The 23,555-nt window shown below is 33.0% G+C and overlaps 1 protein-coding gene across 1 annotated transcript; it reads right to left on the bottom strand.

The window, feature by feature from the left end:
• Nucleotides 1-5,110: 5,110 nt before the first annotated feature.
• On the bottom strand, nucleotides 5,111-19,953 carry LOC130902221 (uncharacterized protein KIAA0825). The gene is made up of 11 exons (XM_057814169.1): nucleotides 19,879-19,953; nucleotides 17,286-17,556; nucleotides 15,334-15,675; nucleotides 13,795-13,901; nucleotides 13,176-13,397; nucleotides 11,877-12,083; nucleotides 10,607-10,915; nucleotides 6,983-7,260; nucleotides 6,623-6,926; nucleotides 5,344-5,499; nucleotides 5,111-5,290 (listed from the first exon to the last, which is right to left on the bottom strand). The coding sequence occupies exons 1-11, from the start codon at nucleotides 19,951-19,953 to the stop codon at nucleotides 5,111-5,113; spliced, it is 2,451 nt and encodes an 816-aa protein (XP_057670152.1).
• Nucleotides 19,954-23,555: the final 3,602 nt, after the last annotated feature.

Raw genomic sequence — 23,555 nt, 5'->3', positions numbered from 1 at the left:
GCATTGACTTTAAAATAGTTTTGCTAAATATTCTGTTTCCGGATTAAAATATTTCAGTTCCTTTTTTATGAAGCTTTAATTTATGTTTATATTTTATAAAAATTTAATTTTTTAATAATTATATTTGTTGATCGGTTGCGATCCATAAATATTTCGAATTATTACACGCAATGGGACTCTTAAACCACGTTTATATCATACAACTATTTGCTTTCCGTCAATAATGTCAATATTTACTTACTCAGTAAGTTTTTGTTTCATTATTTAATTATTTTTCAACCAATGAAAATATCTAGTATCATTCCTGAACTATCAAACAACCAATCAGAGAATATTCGCTAATATTGTTATAGTAATTTCAATTTTGTTCAGTTGACACTACAGTAACATATGTCAACATTTAGAAATGTCAATAATGACAAAATGCCGCGTGATTTTTTATTATTCTCTAATTATACAAAAAATTGTTTCTCCGTATTCTTAAATTTATTATTTTCTTCTATTAAATCAACATATTATATGGAACGCAACCCCATCGAATTGATAATTCGTCAAAATATATCTACAGGATTGTTGCCAATTCTTTTAATGTATCAGCTGTTGCAGATTTTTTCGGATTAATATCAGGAGATGCTGATATTAAGAATTGATTCGAAACAGATTAATATCATGAGATGCTGATATTAATGATTGATCTGAAGCAGATCAATATCAGGAGCTGCTGATATCAATAATTGATTCCAAACAGATTATTATCAGAATATGCCGATATTAATACATTGATAAAAGCATAAAAAATAAGAATCGAGTGTTGCCAATGCTGATAATCTAGCTCAATATCAGGAAATTCTGATTTTAATGATCGATTTAAAGCAGGTAAATATCAATGCTGATATTAATGATTGATTTGAAGCAGATAAATATCATATGCTGATATTAATGATACTAAATTACTATCTTTGTTGATAGTCCACGGATGCTGATTTTTCTTAGATTAATATCAGGAGATGCTGATATCAATAATTGGTTCGAAACAGATTAATATCAGAAGATGCTGATATTAATAAATAATAAAAGTATTAAAAATAAGAATGGAAGTATTAAATATTAAATATTAGCATCAATTGTTACCGATGTTGATATTATCAGCCTTAAGCCTTAAAATCACCGAAGATTATTGCTGATGCTGATAATTCGCGATTGTTGATTTTGCAGCAATCTTATATCAAACCGAATGAAACTAACGTTGTATTTGTAACGTAAAAGAAGAAAAAATTACTAAATTAATGTATAATAGCTCTAATATTTACTGGAAACAACTCGAAAATGTATATAATAATAACAATTAATGTCTATGACTTTTCATATGCATTAATACTTTTCGAAGTATGGTTACTAGTTAAGACGATGTGTAAGGTTTCTGGAGTTTGCTTGATTTGTGTTGTAAGATTATTAAAAACTAAAAAATATCTAACTTTGTTTTATTTACCAATATTTTGATGATTGTTATTGACCAATTATCAATTATTTACCTATTTACCTTTGCACTAAAGTTAAATACTAAAAAGTCATTTTTATGCTGAACATATAAAACCGCCCTCAACAGCATCTTATTAATGACACTGCTCATGAATGAGAATTTGAAGAAGAAAAAATAATTTTTAGGATTTAAAAAACCATAGACAAATTAGCATTCACCTACTGGTCTACCAAGGTAGGAACTAAAATCCGATTAAAGCGTGTGTGCGTATTGTTTTTCCATTCAATATGGCCCCTTTGTATGCCAATCAATGGAAAAGTTTTATCGCATTGGGTTTATATTAAAGATTGACTCTAATTCCAACAAGTGTTTCTCATAGAAAAAGTGTCACATAAACCGACGTGGCGTGGCGTATTGCTAGTGGGTTTCGATTCTCAAAACTCCATCAGTTTCCGAAAATTCCAATAATCAGCTAATGAAGACATGTGGACGTCGAGAAGACGCAAAGTCAACAGAAAAGTAGAAGGTAATTATAAGAGCAATTATTTAGTTAAGAAAAAGACTTATTCTACTAAAAACACTGTTTACAACACCACCACTCACAATTACACTGTCTGACGCGCATTTCGATAACCAAGTTATCGTCTTTAGAGACGAAAGGTCTTCTATAATGGCGAACGTAGGGTAACCAATATATTTTCTCGTGGCGTGGCGTTCTGCTAGTGGGTTTTGACCTTAACTCGATCAATTTCCAATAATTTCAATAGTCACCTAATGAACACGTGGACGTCGAGAAGACGCAAAGTCAACAGAAAAGTTGTAGATAATTATAAAAGCAATTATTTTAGTTATTTAGTTAAAAAAAGATTTCTATATCAGACATCTTCTACATCAGACCACTTCTATATCAGACTTCTATATTATTTATTTTCAGAATTGGTTTTTTTTCACTAAAAACTTTAATCTATCTCAAAATGGCGGACGTAGGGCAAACAATCGATTTTCGCGTGGACTGGAGTGCTGCCAATGGGTTTCGATCTTAATCGATCAATTTCCAATATTCAACTAATGAACACATGTGGATGTCGAGAAGACGCAAAGTCAACAGAAAAGTAGTAGATAATTATAAAAGAAATTATTTTAATTATTTAATTCACAAAAGACTTTTATATCAGATCACTTCTGTATCAGACTTATTTTATTATTTGATATATACATTTCACGTGGACGAATTGCGACTTCATGGAGACAACACCCCATCAATTTTTGTGAAATTTGTTGAATTTTCACTAGTTTCTCGATTCCTTCTAATTAGAATTCTCATATTTGATATTTGCAGAGAGCTTAATAATTATGCTAGTAATTCATCTAACGCTAATTCAGATTGTGATAAATCAGCATATCTCTTATAAGTACACCGTTATCGACGTTGCCAAATCTCTTTTATCTGGAACTGTTTCATATTAATTTAATGGTGAAGCTTCATCCAATTCATTATAAAATAATTCTGATCATAAATATCAAATAGTATCACGGGGCATTTGTACTCTCAAAAATATGGAAATATTTCTTATAATGATTGTTGGGATTGGATCTAGATGGCGCTATCAAAAATCAATTAGACAATCTAAGAAACAGATACGTCTACGTCAAAATGGCGGACGTAGAGTAAACAATCGATCTTCTCTTATCTACCCGTGCTAGCTTTTCTTCTTCTTTTTCGGTAGTGAAAGATAGAAAAAAGAGATCTAAACAAAATCGCAAAAAGATTCTAATAATAAAAGAAAAGTAATAAAAAAGAGTATAAGTTAATAAAAAAGCAGGTTAAATATTACAGAGATAAAGTTAACACTTTGTAACATGATAAAAAAGTTAATGAAGAAGATCAAAAACATCTTTTTATAAGAAGGAAGGAAGTCGAACAAACGACACATGAAGAAAATAATGTACAAGCCAGTGGAGGAGATGGAATAGCCTCAGAAATGATCTAATTGCTGGAACAAAAAGATTTGGGAAATATGCGTATACAAAAAAAGAAGAGCCAGATGGAATTGGATAATTATAAAGCTGTATGCCTAGTAAAAACAGGCTGCAAGTTATATAATAGAATAGTTAAAAATAGGTTAAGAAAATGTGGGGAATATAAATAAGAATTCAGACCAGCAGGACAAAGAAATGATAATGTATTTATAGCGCGAAAACTAATTGAAAGGAAATTAGAAGAAGAAGAAATGTTTATAAAATTCATTGATATCAATGTAGCTTTTGACATAATAGATAGAAGAGAAACAGATGAAAGTAATTATGGAATCAAATGCTAGAACACATATATCAGGAATGGAATTAGAAGAGGGAGAAGGAGGAAGAGAAAGCATATTAGTTTTATGGATAAAATCGGCTACATAAATCTGAAACGAATTTTCTACTATAATCAGATGTATCAATACCACATCATCTGAATACAGTAGAAAACTAAAGCCAGAAATAATATGATAAAGCTAGTAAATATATGAAAGAACGACAAATACAAAAACGAAGCGACAACTCAAATAAGTAAGGGCTAATAATAAGAAAAACGGTATCAGACAGACGTATAAGAAAAATAATAGATCGAGAAGAAAGTGGCTAAATAAGCAAACTTTCGATGCAAAACATTTTATTTTGATATTTATTTATTATCACCTTCAATATAAACCCTTCCCTTATCCCTACCGCGTTCCATACGAATCTCCCGTTGTCTTCGGAATAGAACAGGAAGTACTTTCTTCTGGACGCGTACCGGTATTTCTTTTACAGCTTCAAGAGACATAAAACTTGTAGCTTTCAATGTGGATTTGATTCGTAATACGTTTCAGTCTTTCTCCATTGCATTCAAAACGTCAATACAAATATTTTTGTTTAGTTAGGTTAGGTTAGGTTAAGTTAAGTTAGGTTAAGTTTCTTGTTGTTAAAATGCTAGGATTTTAGGTATCAGTTTTGCACAGACTTTTCGCACGTAAAAATTTTCATCCATTTCTGTCGTGGAAGGGCGATCTCTAACATTTCGGTCATCTTAAAAACGTTTAAATCATTCAATCATTTTTAAGGCAAATAAAAAAACAGTCCCTATAGAATCGAAGGCCACGACTACACCTCGGATGCCATAATATTCTAGTTGTGTTAATCAGAATTTTATGATCAACACAATCGAAGGCGTTAACGAAATCACTGAAGCCGTATAAAATTTATTGTTAAGTGGTATATATTTCATTGAGAACAGAAAACGTAGCGTCATTAGGTAGGAAACCAAATTGTTGAGCTATTAAGATTTAATGTTTGAAAAGAAAGATTTTTCACTAGTCGTTCAATAATCTTCAATAGATTTGGTAATAATACAATAGAACGATAGTTATTGATATTGTTTTGAATGCTAAGTATGGTTTTCTCTATGATATGATATGACAACGTCGCCTTTTAGAAGCACCCTACATTGAAACCTATAAAGAGAATAGAAGATAAGTAGCGACAAGGCTATTGGAATATCGCATTTATTACAAAAATCACTTGTCAGCACGTACTACATTTCATATTTTAATTTAAAAAAAAATAAAAGAACTTCCAATCCAAATACTTTTATTGAAGTATATTTCATTATTTAAAACTAGACGTTATGTTATTAACCATTAGGATCGTATTTGGAGGAATCGTTGTTGAACTGGTATTTCTAAATTCCCATCGTTGTGATATTTGTTTCCATATTCGATCTTTAGATATCCCCATAGGATTCTGTAGTAGTTTCAACCAGTTTGGTTGCCATTTTCCTGATAATAACTGAAAGAAAAAGAATAAATAATCTATCACTAAAGCACTTAAAGTTATTATACCTGATCAAATGGACGAGAATTTATATTGAACATCGTATGAAGTAATGAGATTTGTTTTAAAAAACCCCTTTGTGGCTGAATATCGCCTACCTCATCGTTTACCCCTAGCATCTTGTATATATAATCGGCGTTACATTTTACGAACCAATATAGCATCTGAAAACAAAACTTAATCCCTCACAAGTTACATGCTGATAATGGTGTCACGTGGAGTGTTATGGACGTAGACGAAGTCGCATCAGGGGGGTCCTTTTCAAAACCCCAAAATACGAGGTCACAAAGTGAGTTAAGATAAATACCCACCTTATCCCATGGACTACTAGTTTATCTACCTTTCCCTTAGATAACTAGCATAGGTCTATCATCAAACTTCTTGTTTCTTTGATGATTTTCCTATCATAAAATCCATATATCAAACCTTACCTATCCACTCGTCGGCGTTCTTCCTCTTTCAATAGGAGCAGGTCCTGTTCAATCCTGTTCGTTTAACCCTCTACCTGTGTCTTTCTGAGAAGCTGAACTTCATATCTCGTAGGCAGGCCTCTTTGGTGGTCTGCCTACAGGTCTGCGTGTGTTCGGTCTCTGATCTTTAGCCTATCTGTCTCCTGGCATTCTATTACGTGATTCTTCCAGAATCTTTTTCGTGCCCTGACCCATCTCACTACATCCTGTACGCCCAATTCTTCTCTTATCTCATCACTCCTTATTTGGTCCCTGAGGGTGACTCTCTTGATGGTTCGCAGTATTTTCATCTCCGCGGATCTTATTATTCTTTTTATTGTTGATGTCTCGGCTCTGGTTTCTGGTTTCTGAGCTTCTAAGTCAAATAGGGAATGATGCAACCCCAGCTCACCCACCCTTCATATCCCTTTTACAGGACTTTGCTTCAATATTTTTTCTTCAATATAAAAATTTAACTAAAAATTTTTGTTAATTTATAGAGAAAAATCGTGAAGGGAAAATTTTTCATCCTTTTTATTAACGGTTTCACTCGATATTTTTCAATTTCTTTCTCAAATTATGACGTTGGATTTTCATCAATAGATATTTACTTATAAAATCTTTAAAAAGATCCTCTACAACTTTTATTTGAAACTTGCAAAACATATCTTTGAAATCATTTTTTTCCATTTAATTTCAGGCATATCTGCCAAAAGCCTGACTGGGCTATTAACGTAATTTAGGAAGGAAAAATTGAGTTCAAAAAATATCCCATTTACTTTTTCAATAGGTTAATTACTAATAACCTTTATGGTCATTAGAAAATAATTTTACTTGCCTTTAGGCTGTTTTTACCAGTGGCTGAAGCTAAAATTTCACTAACTGCGACTTCTGCGAAAATCTGATTTTCTTCCAATCGTTTATACGTGCTTACTGCCATCTCGCTTTCAACGTAAGATTTAACTTGACTTAAGAATTCATCAATTTGATTAGTATGCTTATTATCTTCGTCTATGCTACATAAAGATTCAGCTACAGCTAGAGCTATAGCTTCAGGTGGATTATTAGTAGCTGCTATCATTGATGTAATTTCTTCTATACGAACCTCTTTTTTGATTTCTCTCGATTTTCTCAATAAATAGCTAAAATTTGAAAAAGAAAACAATGATTTCTTTAATTGCATTCAGAGTTCAGCAACCTGTAAATAGAACAAACAAGAATTTGGACTAAAGTTGAATTATTTAGTGGGACGATATCCGCTAGGATGTGTTCTTGTAATAAAGATGATATTCTATATAAAGTAGGGTTGATGTAATCCCAAAATTGGCTAGCACACGCTAAAATTATAGACATCCCTTGATACATAGTTGCTTCGGTTTGAATTGCATGAATTACTGTATCTGCAACGATTGGTAGTATTTCTGTTGTAAAATTTAGAATAGCTTCATACCAAGCTGGACGAATTTGATTCCATACCTATAACGAAATGATCAAAAGTATTTATAAAGTTTACATGTAGAAAAAAAATTATACATTATATGAATTAGTGACTATTTTAAGCTTCATATCATCATTTCTATTCAACAAATGTCTTTTATAAACTGCTTTCCATAAATTGAGAAACTTTAGAAATCAAATACTCTGTAAACAAATTATCATTTTGTCAAAAAAGAGCCATTCATTGAGCTTCTCTTATACAGTACAAATAAATATATGACATCAAATTTTTACAAAGGATTTTTCACCATTAGAATGATAAAGTAGATGGAAACATTTTCTAAAATGTGAAAACTCAAATTGGGTTATTATTTTCAACAATGACGTGTCTGAGTGGAAAGTACAAGTCACAAGTATGGGGATAATTAAAAAATAAGGTTTTTCCAAGCTTTCAGACGAATTGATTGTCACCTTAAATTATTTTCTCATTCTAAAGATATGAGGTTCGTTCCAACCCATCAAAAAACCCGTTTCCGGGTCTGTCTTTTCGATACTTGGTTGCTAGCAAGTACTGGCTGGAGATTGCGCAGAAAATATCATTTAAATTGTTCCAAGAACGATCCAGACTAGCAGATTGGAACAAACCTATAATAACACGAGGACAGTTCAAATATGGTCGCTGTAGATGGCGCACTTATATGTTTTGAAAGTCGCGTTTTGATTATGTGTTAACTGGGTCCCTTACTAACATTATGGCATATTTTTGGACGCGAGCGTACGTTTCACGCATGTGCTACGACAATAAGTGAACGTTAAGGCCTCTTTTATGCACGCGTTTTTTATCGCTGGTCGCGCGGCGACAACAAACTCGGCGTTATTTTATGAAACAATATCCAAGCGTTTCTCATCGCGTGTCGCTTTCAAATTTGATCAGTTTCAACTGTTGCAAGTGAACCACACAACGGAAGTGATTAAAAATGGATCCGGGTGTTTTTAAGTATTTCATATATGAAAATTTCATTGAAAAAATACGCCAGAGACGTTGGGATGTGTATCCAATTACAGTGCAAGATTTCTCAGAGGCGCATGCTATGTGAAAAGCTAAAAAGCAATTTTATTACAAATGTGGAGTTGGTACGGCGATTTGCTTTTGAACCAGGGAAAATATTATCAATGACGTTGAGATCAGTACTTTTTATATTGTACTAATAGATGATACTGCTGATAAATGAATAGATATAAATGCGTTGTACAAATATTGCCTGTTTTTGTAATCCGATGATGAATCCCACAAAAATGTTTTTTTATTTATTGCGTCACTAAAAAATTCAACGTCCAGATTTTCCATGGTACTTCTTCACACATCAACCGGACTCTGCAAACTGACGCGCTGCATAAAAGCACCAATTGAAATCAATATACTTTTGAAACGCTTGTCGCGACGCCTTTTGTAATTCCACGTGACAGGATTTCAATACGCCACGAGCGGCTGATTGACGTCGATGCATAAAAGCGCACATTTAACAACGTCCTTTTAGAAAACGTCGCGTTTTTTGTCGCCTTGCGACTAGCGACAAAAAACACGTACATAAAAGAGACCTAAGTGCCGAACACTTTTAAGCATCGTACTGTCGTTCGTTTTTTGACGTGTGGAGGCATTAAAAACACGAAAATTCTTCGGCGTTTACGGAATGAATTCAGCATTGAGTACCTGAGTAGGTCTGTTGCAGTTAAATGGGCCAAAGGGTTCAAAGTTGTTCGGGAAACCCTCGGAAATGAGCTGCGTGATCGTTGATTACATTTAACAACGTGCTTTTAGAAAACGTCGCGTTTTTTGTCGCCCCACGACCAGCGACATTAAACGCGTGCATAAAAGAGGCCTAAGTGCCGAACAATGTTAAGAAACGTATTGTCGTTCGTTTTTTGACGTGTGGAGGCATCAAAAACACGAAAATTCTTCGGCGTTTACGGAATGAATTCAGCATTGAGTACCTGAGTAGGTATGTTGTAGTTAAATGAGCCAAAGGATTCAAAGTTGTTCGGGAAACCCTCGGGAATGAGCTGCGTGATCGTTGATTACATTTAACAACGTGCTTTTAGAAAACGTCGCGTTTTTTGTCGCCCCACGACCAGCGACATTAAACGCGTGCATAAAAGAGGCCTAAGTGCCGAACAATGTTAAGAAACGTATTGTCGTTCGTTTTTTGACGTGTGGAGGCATCAAAAACACGAAAATTCTTCGGCGTTTACGGAATGAATTCAGCATTGAGTACCTGAGTAGGTATGTTGCAGTTAAATGGGCCAAAGGGTTCAAAGTTGTTCGGGAAACCCTCGGAAATGAGCTGCGTGATCGTTGATTACATTTAACAACGTGCTTTTAGAAAACGTCGCGTTTTTTGTCGCCCCACGACCAGCGACATTAAACGCGTGCATAAAAGAGGCCTAAGTGCCGAACAATGTTAAGAAACGTATTGTCGTTCGTTTTTTGACGTGTGGAGGCATCAAAAACACGAAAATTCTTCGGCGTTTACGGAATGAATTCAGCATTGAGTACCTGAGTAGGTATGTTGTAGTTAAATGAGCCAAAGGATTCAAAGTTGTTCGGGAAACCCTCGGGAATGAGCTGCGTGATCGTTGATTACATTTAACAACGTGCTTTTAGAAAACGTCGCGTTTTTTGTCGCCCCACGACCAGCGACATTAAACGCGTGCATAAAAGAGGCCTAAGTGCCGAACAATGTTAAGAAACGTATTGTCGTTCGTTTTTTGACGTGTGGAGGCATCAAAAACACGAAAATTCTTCGGCGTTTACGGAATGAATTCAGCATTGAGTACCTGAGTAGGTATGTTGTAGTTAAATGAGCCAAAGGATTCAAAGTTGTTCGGGAAACCCTCGGGAATGAGCTGCGTGATCGTTGATTACATTTAACAACGTGCTTTTAGAAAACGTCGCGTTTTTTGTCGCCCCACGACCAGCGACATTAAACGCGTGCATAAAAGAGGCCTAAGTGCCGAACAATGTTAAGAAACGTATTGTCGTTCGTTTTTTGACGTGTGGAGGCATCAAAAACACGAAAATTCTTCGGCGTTTACGGAATGAATTCAGCATTGAGTACGTGAGTAGGTCTGTTGCAGTTAAATGAGCCAAAGGGTTCAAAGTTGTTCGGGAAACCCTCGGGAATGAGTTGCGTGATCGTTGATTACTAGATGAATGTTCGAAAAACTTCAAATATATGTTCCTCATAACTCTGTACATGTCATATGAGAAGTCGCAATTTCTAAACTTACAATGAATATGAAATACGAAGATTATATACTTATAATAATGGGTGAAGTTTTTTCAGGTGTCAGCTCTCGATTTTCGGTAATAAGAAATTATACTCACATGTCTCCTTTCTAAACAATATGCCCAATTAGGTTGTTCAATAATTAGAGGTAACAGAATATCCATTAAATCCGTTTTGTTACCAACAAATAACAATATTTCTGTCGAAGACAAAATCAAATTATAATAATGGATGGCTTGTAAATTTACAGAAACCACATTCTCGTCTCCGCACGATCCTTCTTCATTACATAAAAAATATGAACATGTTGAGTTTTTATTTAATGGTTTTTCCATCAAAAGCGTAAAATATTCTCTCATCGAGCTCAATATTATTTTTAGGATTTTGTATTTATTCATGCATAATACCTAAAACATTTATTTCGTATAATGAGACCAGTTTCTATATTAATTGCATCACGAAAATCCAAAACATAACTCAAAGTGTGGGCACTCATGAATCGTACCGCCTCCTGATAGACACTTACCATTATAAACTGACAACAGCCGATGACCTTAGAAACTCCAATCAGGTACATATATTTAAACCTAGCTAAACTGTGAGGCTCAACCAATTGTTTGAACCTCATACGTGCAATTGTTGGTAACTCACCTTTCACGTGATCTGCACGGAAATGTCTTTTTAGATGACCGGGTCTGGTTAAAAGATGATTGCTAGACAAGCAGGAGGCAGGTCTGTAGGTGCCTTAGGTGCTCCGAATTACCTCCAAACAGACGATCTTCTGAGCAGACTCCTCAGCGATATGATCGCCAATCCACTAAGAATGGACCCTAAGCCCACTGATGGATTTCCTGATAATATTTTGGCGAACCAATGACTCCTTTCATTACCCGAGTGATCGAGAAATTAAACTAGCTGGATCAGGCAGTCATCGCTCACCAGTTCACGTAGGAGTTCATTGCACTCTAGCACAAACATAGGTCACTTCGTCAGAATCAGTTGGGCGTTCAAATCACTTTCATTTTGTCATACAATTAGTGACTACTGACTAGTTCCAAGTGAAAGAAATTTACACAATCATACTCGCGCATATGAAAAAGCTCTTTTCATGAAGCATTTACCCCTGGACGAATGCGCAATAACACATTCTATATTTCATCAGGACCTCATCGTGTTTCGTGTTCCGAGTCCATCTACAGTAACCTAGACAGAGCTGGTTACCAGACCAATGTACCAAATCCTTCAGGTATTTTCCTGCAGGATAATATGTGACCTCATATGAATAAGAGAATGTTTCTCTTATGAACATATCAATAAAATTTTTCATGTTAATATGATTTAGAAAGTTTTATCGAGTTCTACATTTACCTTCAACAACTGGGCCCAATTTAGTTGCGGCTGACTCAATAACACTGTAAGTTCAAGAGCTATATAGATATCTGGATTTAAATCGTCAATTTTAGTTCCTTGTTGAATTTTTTTATCAAATATATTTGGTTGTGCGAATGTCATCCATGGGGCAATTCCAGAAGTTTTCGATTTACACATTTCTATATCTAAACCTTTGTGGAATACCTAGGAAAGTTATTAATCAAATTTCTGATTGCTTACAACAATAATCTTACAAATTATAATTCAAAAAAATGTAAGTTACGAGGTATCAAAAATTGAGGAATGTCAGCTGTTTAGTTTAAAAGCCTTGAGTGGTTAAGTGTTATCTCTATATATCTCTATATCTAAGCCTTTGTGGAATACCTAGGAAAGTTATTAATCAAATTTCTGATTGCTTATAACAATAATCTTACAAAATATAATTTAAAAAAATGTAAGTTACGAGGTATCAAAAGTTAAGGAATGTCAGCTGTTTAGTTTAAAAGCCTTGAGTGGTTAAGTGTTATCTCTATATATCTCTATATCTAAGCCTTTGTGGAATACCTAGGAAAGTTATTAATCAAATTTCTGATTGCTTATAACAATAATCTTACAAAATATAATTTAAAAAAATGTAAGTTACGAGGTATCAAAAGTTAAGGAATGTCAGCTGTTTTGTTTAAAAGCCTTGAGTGGTTAAGTGTTATCTCTATATATCTCTATATCTAAGCCTTTGTGGAATACCTAGGAAAGTTATTAATCAAATTTCTGATTGCTTATAACAATAATCTTACAAAATATAATTTAAAAAAATGTAAGTTACGAGGTATCAAAAATTAAGGAATGTCAGCTGTTTAACCTAAAGTCTTGAGTGATTTAAGTGTTTTTAACATGACCGAGAAGATGATTCACGTTCTGGTCGTCCTTTCACATCAAAAACTATCGAAGAAGTTAACCTGGTTAAGTGTTTATTACAAAAAAAGAAGCAAAAACTCAGATATTACTATAAGATAACAATAAAATATGAATGAGTCACAGCCCGGTATCCAAATGATCTTGTCGAGCAACGCAAGGTGATTCAATACTTTTGCTTAAAAACATTGACCACAACAGCATAAGGATTTTGTGGATACAGTAGTGAAAATACAATATAGATAGATGGTCACGTATAGACGTATATGCAGGTAGAGCAATCGCAAACAAAAATAAAATTTAATAGTCTCCTGTTGCCGGATAGAAATATAACTAATAAACAGTTACACCTGTAAAACAAAGTGAATCATTTGATTTTTATACCTTATTAAGTATGTCAATAGGAGCAGCTCTTAACAGCAAACAAGTATACAATTCTTGACATTTCGTATGGATATCTCTTAATATTTTAGTACCAGTATTATAAGTGGTACCCGTCAATTCTTTAGCATTATCACATAAAGCAGGTAATAATTCTGCTATACACATCAATAGATTGCTTATATCTACCACTATCAGTTTATTGCGAGTCTCAGATGGTATTCCCTAAAATGTATTGCAGATAGTGACAAATTAGTTTGTACTACAAAATTTCAAAATAATAAAACACTTTACAGGCATGAAGTGAATAAAACAATTTTTTTAAATTCGAAAAGATTCGTTGAAATTATAAAAAATTATAGAAGCAACTCATTGGAAAATGGAAAAGTCACTTTAACAAAAAAGAATGTTGACAGTCGTTAATAACATATAGCAATGGAAGAGGGACTCAAAGCTGGCAGTATTGCATGGAGCAGTTATCTGGTACACGCGTAAAAGCTTTTCAGTTTGAAAGTGATTTTGCCTGATTGTCTTTTCTATTTATATTGGTAGTTGTAAGTGGGGCATGACTACGAACTATGAAAGTAGTGAATATAAATACAAAAATGTAATAAAGCCCTACCTGCGTATATCTCACAGTTAAAATAGTCAGTGATTCATTTAACATGCCTCCAAATACTCTTTGTGCCATTCTCGGAGGCACAGTGCTCCATAAGTCTTCTTTCGTACCTAAATGTATGAAAATTCACTCATAATATATATATTTAAATCCCGTTAACTCTACGTTAGTCGCAAATGTTTCTGTCGAAGGCTATAGAGTCTTTAAAAGAAGATTCTGAACAAAAATTGATGGCCAAGAAACCGTAACAGTAATACGTTATAATAAAGAACTTGTCTCATGGTCAAGAGCTTAATACTACGTTGAATAGATCATATCGTGCGGATGGATGAAGAGTTAATTCTAAAAAGGTTATTGATGATATAAGAAAGGCCGAAAACCGAAGTTAAAATAGCTGGATAACGTCAAAGGAGATGCCAAGATTTGGTGGTGGGCCACCCATGACAGAGACTACTGGAAGGAATTATTAGAAACAGTCAAGATTCAATAAAGATATTTTCGTAAATTTTGTGCCCCCAAAGAAGCGTGCCATGTTTTCCCGTAGACACCAATTTATATTTATTATTGATTAATCTCCAATTCTTTACTCTAAATCAAGTAAAAATATTTTTCAATAGACATAACTGTAGATTTTTAGAAAGTCACTATTTTGAAGACGAAATTCTGTTTATATTTTTGATATTCCATGATTTGTTGATGCAGTTTCAATTTTTATGGCATTGATGACTTTTTAATCTGTCTTCCAAATATTGAGATGTCTGTCATATGTAATTACAGAAGAAAAAAATTCCTATCTTATGAAAAATCATTACTAACATTTACAGTGGAAAAACTAAGGAAAAAAAATAAACTATTGCCAAAATTTATACCCAAGACAGTCATAACGAAAATTAGTCATAAGTAGTTAACAACAAAATTTTGATCAAGCTCTTCAATTTCAACTAAAATCTATTAAAGAAAAAATACTATTCATCTATTTAACTTCAAAAAGAAGAATTCTTAACAGCTTAAGAAACATAATCCAATCTCTTTCGGAAATTTAGTCTAGGAACATACCGAAATCTACAAACCTAACCAAACTCATCAAAATTCAAACCATTGATGATTAGGACATCACATTAAAGAAGCAAACCAAAAGGAATGAATAGAGGTCGCTTTTGGATGACCTCTATCTATATAGTGTCTAATTCATCCCTCTTATAAGCTGAAAAATGAATGACTTAAAGCAAAGGAATCTAGTAAATTCAAACTAATAAAAGACGAAATGAATAACAAAGTTTTGTTCGTCCTTTACAAAATTTGTCCAGGAGAATTGCGAATCCAGCAAATTGAAAGGAGTCTATGGAACATTCGATGTCGAGTCATCAATATTTTTTTATATAAATCAACCAAAACAAAATTATACAACTGAATCGATTTTTAGTCTCAGTTTTGTTCCATTGTTAATTAAAAAAGGGACAGTACTCAAGAAATTTATCAAAATTTCAGCTTCGACAGATACATCGAGACTAACATCAATTGGTGGTATGCTATTAGTGTAACCTTGCATGTATAACCACCACATTTGGATTGTATAAGATCCTCTTTCGGATTCAAAAAAAGGTTTTTCGTTTTCCCAATCCAAACATTCAGCATCTTGTAGAATATAAAGAGATATAAGTCTACAATGTAGATCTAGTAACCTTTCCGCTAACGCCTCGCACATTTCATGATACTTCTTGTAACTGGTTTGCAAATTTTCTACGCTCGTAGTTTTTTCATCTTTTATAGCTCGTATATAGAACCACAGACAGTTTTTTAATAGAGCGGATGCTCCGATTGTTCCAGTGAGAACGGCCAAATCGGCGTGATCCAGAGCTTCTTGGGTAAGGACGTGGAGATGGGCTGGAACGAAATTTTAGCAAAGTTTATTGCAATCAAAAGAATCTATGACATTTATCACGTTATCAATTCAAATTTCTTCATTTTCTTACTTTTGAACCTTAGTATTAGTTTTTTTTATTTGTTTGTTTATCTGTTTGGATGAAACTTTCATTTTCAAACAATATATTGACTTGAAATTTGAAAGTATTGAAAGCTGGTTATAATGTATAGAAAATGAATCAATGAATATAGAAAACCATAAAGTGCGAGAGGTTGATGTATACAGTGAGAATAAATTCATAACGCATCAAGACACGTAGAGTTTGATTTTTTCTGGGTTTGAATTTCTTAAAGATTTCCCGAGGCACTAGTTTACTATTAGACAGTTCTGAAGAAGAAGATCTGTCATCAGAAGTCACCAGAACGAGTAGATTCAAATGTCAATAGACCAAATTTCCTGTTGGTCGATTTAAACCAGTAGATATACGATTTGAAAAAGTTTTATTTCACTTTCTGGAAGCACTCACGCATTTATGTTATATGCATCTGGTCTCATGCACTCAGATTCCAAAAGTACAGCAAAATGCTTGAGAAAATTTGCCATTAGAATCTGTAGCGTCTTTCGGACAGTATCAACGATATCTATAGACCTACAGGTGAGGAAAAGAAGCTTAAAATACGGTAAAGATAATGTAAAATAGAAGAGAAGAAGGTATCAATGGAAAGCTATCAAAGACGATGGGATAATATGGCAAAAAAAGATAGTTGGACGATTAATAGAAAACACGGTGACCTGAAACAGCTACTTGCACGACGTGGATGTTTCATGGCTTACTTTTACCGTTTTAAAATTACAGAATCATCAATTTTTCCTTATTGTCCATACTAAAGATTGCAGGAGAAACGTACAACAACCAGAAAATATTGTTCATAAAATGATAGCTAGTAAAGAAGTCTGGAAAACCGTATATGGTGACAAAAATAATAAATTAGAGACAAAAAGATTTAGTGAATAGACCAAAATAAGTCCAAGCAGTATGATGAAGTAACACCTTCTGGTGGTTCCGTTGAGAAGCGAGGAGGAGGGGATTAGTGGGTAAAAATCCCACATATCATAGCAATTCCAGCAGCCGAGATATTTTTCGATGATTTTCCCTTCCACAAAAAAACTTTTTCCGATGGAAACCTATTTGTTTTAAAAGTTATTATGTAAAACAGTGACAAGAACATTGTCTTTTGCTTTAAAATCTTTTCTTTCAAATAATTTTCTATTTGAAATTTTGTTTTTCTTGGTGCTCGGCAAATTTCTCTTCTTTAATAACTTTAATAGCTTTAATAATCGTAGATTTTCCAAAACCAAGCTGTAAATGATTTGAAACAATTAAATATTAATATATAATTAATCTATTGGCAAATAGGAGCTGTTAGATTCTTTGTAATCTTTAATATATAGGGCATTTGACCGATTTAAACCTTTCGTCTATTGTTGTGTACAGCTTATGGTTTTTTCTTATATCAATGACAAACAAATCCACTGTTAACCAGCATTATCAACTGATCAATAATTATATTATAAACGATAATGAAAGAACCAACTTAGTTACTTAGAGAGATTGATATCAAATTTTTACCTAGTAACTGATCTGCGGATTTGACAATAAGTGAAACAAATTTAGAAGGATCAGAATCTTTAACGATACCCCCATTGTCATCATCAAGTTGTGTATCCTTTTTGCATTTAGATTTCGGTAAAAAACCAGACGGTTTTTTATGAGCTGCTTCAAATTCTTTCTCCCACCATAACACTAATTTTACTGAAGCGAATGAGGCCGATCGTGGAAAATCTAGTTTCCCTCCGATAATTCCTGCACATATAGTTTCTTGTAAAATAGTTTGATTTTTCTGAAAAAAGAAATTATGAAACTTTCATCGTATAAATGAAATACTTAGAATGAAGACTGGTCATGGGAGATATTCCGCCCATCTTGCCAGGCCGGGTATTATTCAATCATTAACCTGTATCTCCATGATCTGCTGATCTCAATCACATTATTTTCGGATGCAGTAATCACATTCATAAAACAAAGAATTTGTTGCAGTTACTTGTTAAACAAAAATACTTCATACCTCTAAACCTCACACACCTTTTAAGCATAGATAACCGAATAATATTAGATCTAATGGGAAATTTTATCGGGGATATTAAAATTAACATCCAAGTAATATCAATGAAACATTCTGTGGCTGGTGGATTTGCTTCCCAGCCATTTTTTTACACACACTCACATCGTAAACATAAATTTCTAAATAACTAATAAATATTAAACCCTTTGAATCCGAAAAAACTATGGCCACGACGATGTTTTTAATCTAAATAGCGGTCTCGGCTTCTTTTAACTTTAATGCCATTTACCATGACATTACATTCGATAGTAAACGTAGAGGAAATTTTTTAACTAAAACTTCTAATCCATATAAAACATATTAAAATCACGAGTGGATAAATGTCAAGCTGGTCCGTTCCTCCTTGCTCGCTTTGCGCATGCTCTGGAATGTAACGTCGTCTGTGCGGTCAGCTCTCGTCAAATTTCTTTCTCAACCATTAAACAATTTGCGTTAATATTTACGTGTAAATATATTTTGTATTGATAGGTAAATCATTGAAGTAAGTAAAATGTGTAATATTCACATATACGTATCATATTACTTAACTAAAATATCATTTTTTATAACCTCAAAGTAGATTATGGAGGTTAATAATAAAGAAGAAATGAAATCTGAATTATTTATTATGGAAAGTAAGAATGAAGAGGAATTGAAGTCTGGATTATTTAATTGTCATTAGTTAAATGTTATACGTACTTTTTATGTATTACAGATAAGTATTTACATACAATTACAAATTCAATACCTAATTAATAAATACACATTCGAATATTTTGTATGAATATAAATCCAATTTATTGTAAGGGAATGTTGTCAATGTGTTAGTAATATTAAAAGAGAACAATTTGATTAATTTTAGAAAAAAATAGTGAATAGAACAAAAGTCCATCCAAATTTTATCGAAAAAATTTTCTGAACGAATATCAATTTTTGGTATCAACATTTTAACTAATTAAAATCCAATTTTCTGAAGTTTCTTTTAATCGAAGGATGTTATTGTTAATTAATATCAAAATCAAACTAAATAGTACGCAAAAAATAGATTAGAAAAAAGCTCAATTTGAACTTTTTACGAGTAATTCAAATTCATGAAAATTTTTTACAGTTTGAACGAACATTTTATTGACTTGAAATTAATCCGTCAATAATAATAATATTCTACGAATGAACAAATACTATTTCAAAAGTACCCGCCGAGACGCCGCGCATGCGCAAGGCTAACAAGGAGGAACGGACCCGTTTGACATTTATCTACTCGTTTAAAATCTGCTAACGATGTCATACGGGGTAAATTTTATGAATCTACGTCGGATAATAGATTCTGGCACTAGATTTTTGATTAATTAATTGAGAAAAGACTGAAGTCTTTCATTTTTAACTGTTCGCTTCCATCTCTTCTTCAACTGAGAGGACTTGTAGATATTATTGAACACATACTATGGAATATTTGTTATCATCCTCAGAAATGACTGAAACCTCATGATAATATTTGTTGTAGACGTTGAACTCCACAGTTGGATTCCATTTGCCGAAATAAGTTTAAGATTGTCTTTTATACCAAATTTATTCTCGATGGATAGTAGGAGTTTTCCGCCAATAAAGTCTTCTATCCAAATAGATTTCAAGATATTTGATTCATTGCGAAATTTCATGCTCGTTAATTGTAACGCAGAGATAGTTTTCTTAGGTCACGTGGATAGATTTAGACTCGTTAGCTTGAATTCACCATATTGCTGAACCCTGACCAGATTTATTTGGTGAATTTGCGATGCAGTTTGAGCTTTTCGGAGCAGTACTTTTTACCTTCCAGATCTAGCTCACGGAATCCAAATTGAGTAACTTAGTGTTTATTAAGGCTGAGTATTACTTTGGTCTATAGGAAGTAACTTCTTCGGCCGGTTTTCTATGTTAAAGTAAGAAATGTGTATATTTTTTCTTAAACTACCTTTATCTTTAATACGTGATAATTTTCTAATCCTAGAGACGGAAACATCCATTTGACGTAATGTCTTTTTTACACTAGTCAAAAATTGTACTGTAAATTAATATACGACTTACTGTATAGTATTCCATGTCTCTTTGAATTAGGATGTTCACTTTGTCCATTAAATTTCCATCTTCCATTACCTCCATGTTTATTTGAATACTTTGATTGATTGCTTGTATGAAATTTGAATTTACGTTTCAATAAAATCAAATCCGAGTATTTTTATGATATATTTATACAGTATTGATCAAACTTAACTCAATCAACAACTAGTTAGTGATAATTATATGAGATGGCGCTATAATATATTCTCAATGCAGTTTCGTGAATATCTTCTTTAATGAGTAAATTTAACGATCAACTTGAAGTATTTTTTCGATAAAAACTTGATGAATAATCTATACAAAATTCATTTCGTGAGTAATTTTCTGTTCAAACATAACTAATTCAGGGAAATTGGATTTCGAACCCGGCGCTCACCTATCCGTTCGACAAACATCAACCGTATTATTACTTGAAATTGACATATGCATTTCAAACTGTATACAGTAAAACTAACCCAATAATCTCTTGATACGTTTGATTGAAATGAAATAGAAACTTCGAGACATTGATATCAATAAATAACTTTATTGTCTGCGTTGTTTATTGTTCCATATTTTCAGGTTAAGAAAGGGAAATTATCAAACATTATTGTCATAATTAGAAAAAGTAATTTCAATCGAAACGAGTTATTTATATCCTTTCTTATTTTATTCAAATCTGCATTTGAGGTTTCTAGAATACAATATTGAAACAATCGGATAGATAACTTGAAAATTAGAACGTAAAAAACTGTTAAATGACTTACGATTTGTTCAAAACATTAACATTTTCAAAGTGTACTAGTGATGATTTCCACCGATTTGCTTAATTTTTTTTTTCAATGAAAGGTAGTGATGCACAGATCAGCCATCAACCATCGGATTTCATCTAATTTTTACCATTCTCAAGTTATACTCAAATGCGATTTCCCCCTGTACATTACTTATGGGAGTTTTTCACATACACACTTTCTATCCTCAATATCTCAGGTTCTAATATAGCTACAGAAATCGTTTTAGTTTAAGAACACTCGTTGAAACACTTTCTTTCTTTTGAGTTTTTGAACACTTAAATCGGTTGAGTTGGAGAGGAGCTAGGAGCGGACATTCAATGTGGAGTTATGGATTTTTGTAGGTTCTTGGCAATTTTTCTACATTCAAAGATCTATATCTCAGGTTCTAATATAGCTACAGAGTTCGTTTTGGTTTAAGAACACTCGTTGAAACACTTTCTTTCTTTTGAGTTTTTGAACACTTAAATCGGTTGAGTTGGAAAGGAGCTAGGCGCGGACATTCAATGTGGAGTTATGGATTTTTGTAGGTTTTTGGCAATTTTTCTACATTCAAAGATCTATATCTCAGGTTCTAATATAGCTACAGAGTTCGTTTTAGTTTAAGAACACTCGTTGAAACACTTTCTTTCTTTTGAGTTTTTGAACACTTAAATCGGTTGAGTTGGAGAGGAGCTAGGAGCGGACATTCAATGTGGAGTTATGGATTTTTGTAGGTTCTTGGCAATTTTTCTACATTCAAAGATCTATATCTCAGGTTCTAATATAGCTACAGAGTTCGTTTTGGTTTAAGAACACTCGTTGAAACACTTTCTTTCTTTTGAGTTTTTGAACACTTAAATCGGTTGAGTTGGAAAGGAGCTAGGAGCGGACATTCAATGTGGAGTTATGGATTTTTGTAGGTTTTTGGCAATTTTTCTACATTCAAAGATCTATATCTCAGGTTCTAATATAGCTACAGAGTTCGTTTTAGTTTAAGAACACTCGTTGAAACACTTTCTTTCTTTTGAGTTTTTGAACACTTAAATCGGTTGAGTTGGAGAGGAGCTAGGAGCGGACATTCAATGTGGAGTTATGGATTTTTGTAGGTTTTTGGCAATTTTTCTACATTCAAAGATCTATATATCAGGTTCTAATATAGCTACAGAGCTCGTTCTTTTCTATTATAATGATTTCTGATACTTATTTAATGGATTCGATGCGAGCGAAGCCGCGGGTAAAAGCTAGTAAACCTGAAAAATTTAGTGTATGACTCAAAATAATAGGAAAATTAAAAACAGAAATATCTTTTTTAAATTTGTATCTAGTTGAGAAAATTAAGAACTTTGGGTCTCATTACATCTTCAATTTAAACGTCATCAAAAGACCTGAATAGGGTTAAGTCATATTTTCTAATCATTCATCTAAACCAAAGCTGCTCAACCTTTTGAAGTGTCGGGCCAAACGGTGGATTCAGTCGTTGACGACGGGCCACTTACATTTCCTGTTTCAGTTTCTCTCAGGACAAGCGCAATAAAAACTTAATTATTAAGAAAATAAAATTGAATTATTGTTTATTAGGAACAAATTGTATCTTATTCTAAAATCTAAGTGAAGAAACAAAATTGGAATTAAATCTAGGGTAATTTGTTTATACAATCAATTTGATTTCTGTCACTGTTTGTCTTTTAATAATTTACTTATGTTTGGCGACAAATCCGACGTTGACAGTAACAACAAGTCACAAATATGTTGCTCAGTTAATGATGTGCGGTATTTATTTTTTGAGAATTAAGATCTGAAAAACCCTTTTTGCATACAAATGTTGATCCAAAAATACTTAAAAAATGTAACGCCAGGCCAGCTATTGCTGGAAATTTGGTACCAGAAATCTGCAAAATCTTCTAAAGAATTAATTTTTTCAACGTATCATGATTTTGCAGTTCAACAAGTTCTAATTGAATATTGGCAGGATAAGTAACTATTTTGTTTTTTATTCTCGAAATCTTGAAAACTCCTCTCGAATTACTGTAATAAACATTTAATTTTAGATTGATATTTAGAGTGATTAACAGAAACAATACTGAGCTCTGCTTTCTAATGTTTAAGTGTGGGGAAGAGAGCTAATTGAAAAGAGATTCAATTTTCCTTTGAATACGCTTATCAAATTAAACGGAAGTGTAATTTGAGATTCAAAATATTGAGGTAATTCTTAATGTCAACAAGAATCACTCAACCAGGATGTATTCTTCAGTAAATCAACTTCGAATGGTGAAGCCCCTCTCTGCTCTAAAAATTGCGACACCTGTTCTCGCAAGATGAAGAAATGTTTCAACATGCTGCCCCTTGAAAGCCATCGCACAGCATAATACAGTTATAACTCTCCATATTCTCTGATTTTTTCTTCAAATAATAGCCCGAATTGACGTCTGTTAAAAGCTTTTGCACGTATGTAATTTATGTAACGTACTACTGGATCCATAATGTGCGTCGCGGGATTTTTGAAATTGGTGCGTATTTTTAAACCACACTTGCGCGAGCCACTTAAGATTCCACACTGTGGAGTTGAACAGCCTGAATCTAAACGATTAATTCTGAGAGTATTTGAAGTGAAAAATCTAGTTTCACTATCAGTGACAACTGGTGGGATTTTACCAAACTACCACCTTTGAGTTAATCCAAGCTCTACAATGCTCTTCATTTCACAATAATATGATCATTTATGGATACTTGACCATATGGTTAAATAATTTTGAGGTTATATGTATTTCTTTAAAAATTGAGATATACTATTCTTCTTTTTCTCTTTAATTTTTCTAATATGTCTTCCAAAACTTCTTTTTATAGTTATTTGCTAACTCTTTTCCAAACTGTTTCCCTGTTCTTTCCTTTACC

This window comes from Diorhabda carinulata, chromosome X, assembly GCF_026250575.1.
Source record: "Diorhabda carinulata isolate Delta chromosome X, icDioCari1.1, whole genome shotgun sequence".
NCBI classification, from domain to species: domain Eukaryota; kingdom Metazoa; phylum Arthropoda; class Insecta; order Coleoptera; family Chrysomelidae; genus Diorhabda; species Diorhabda carinulata.
This window is presented reverse-complemented; position numbering and strand designations above follow the sequence as displayed.

Bases quoted from the DNA above. Each gene is read 5' to 3' on its own strand.
- LOC130902221 (XM_057814169.1), bottom strand. From the start codon at position 19,953: ATGGAGGTAATGGAAGATGGAAATTTAATGGACAAAGTGAACATCCTA. The intron at 13,902-15,333 runs GTTACACTAATA...TCATACATTTAG, and splicing joins GTGGTGGTTATACATGCAAG to GTACGAAAGAAGACTTATGG. The intron at 5,500-6,622 runs GCAAGTAAAATT...TTTTGTTTTCAG, and splicing joins CTGGTAAAAACAGCCTAAAG to ATGCTATATTGGTTCGTAAA.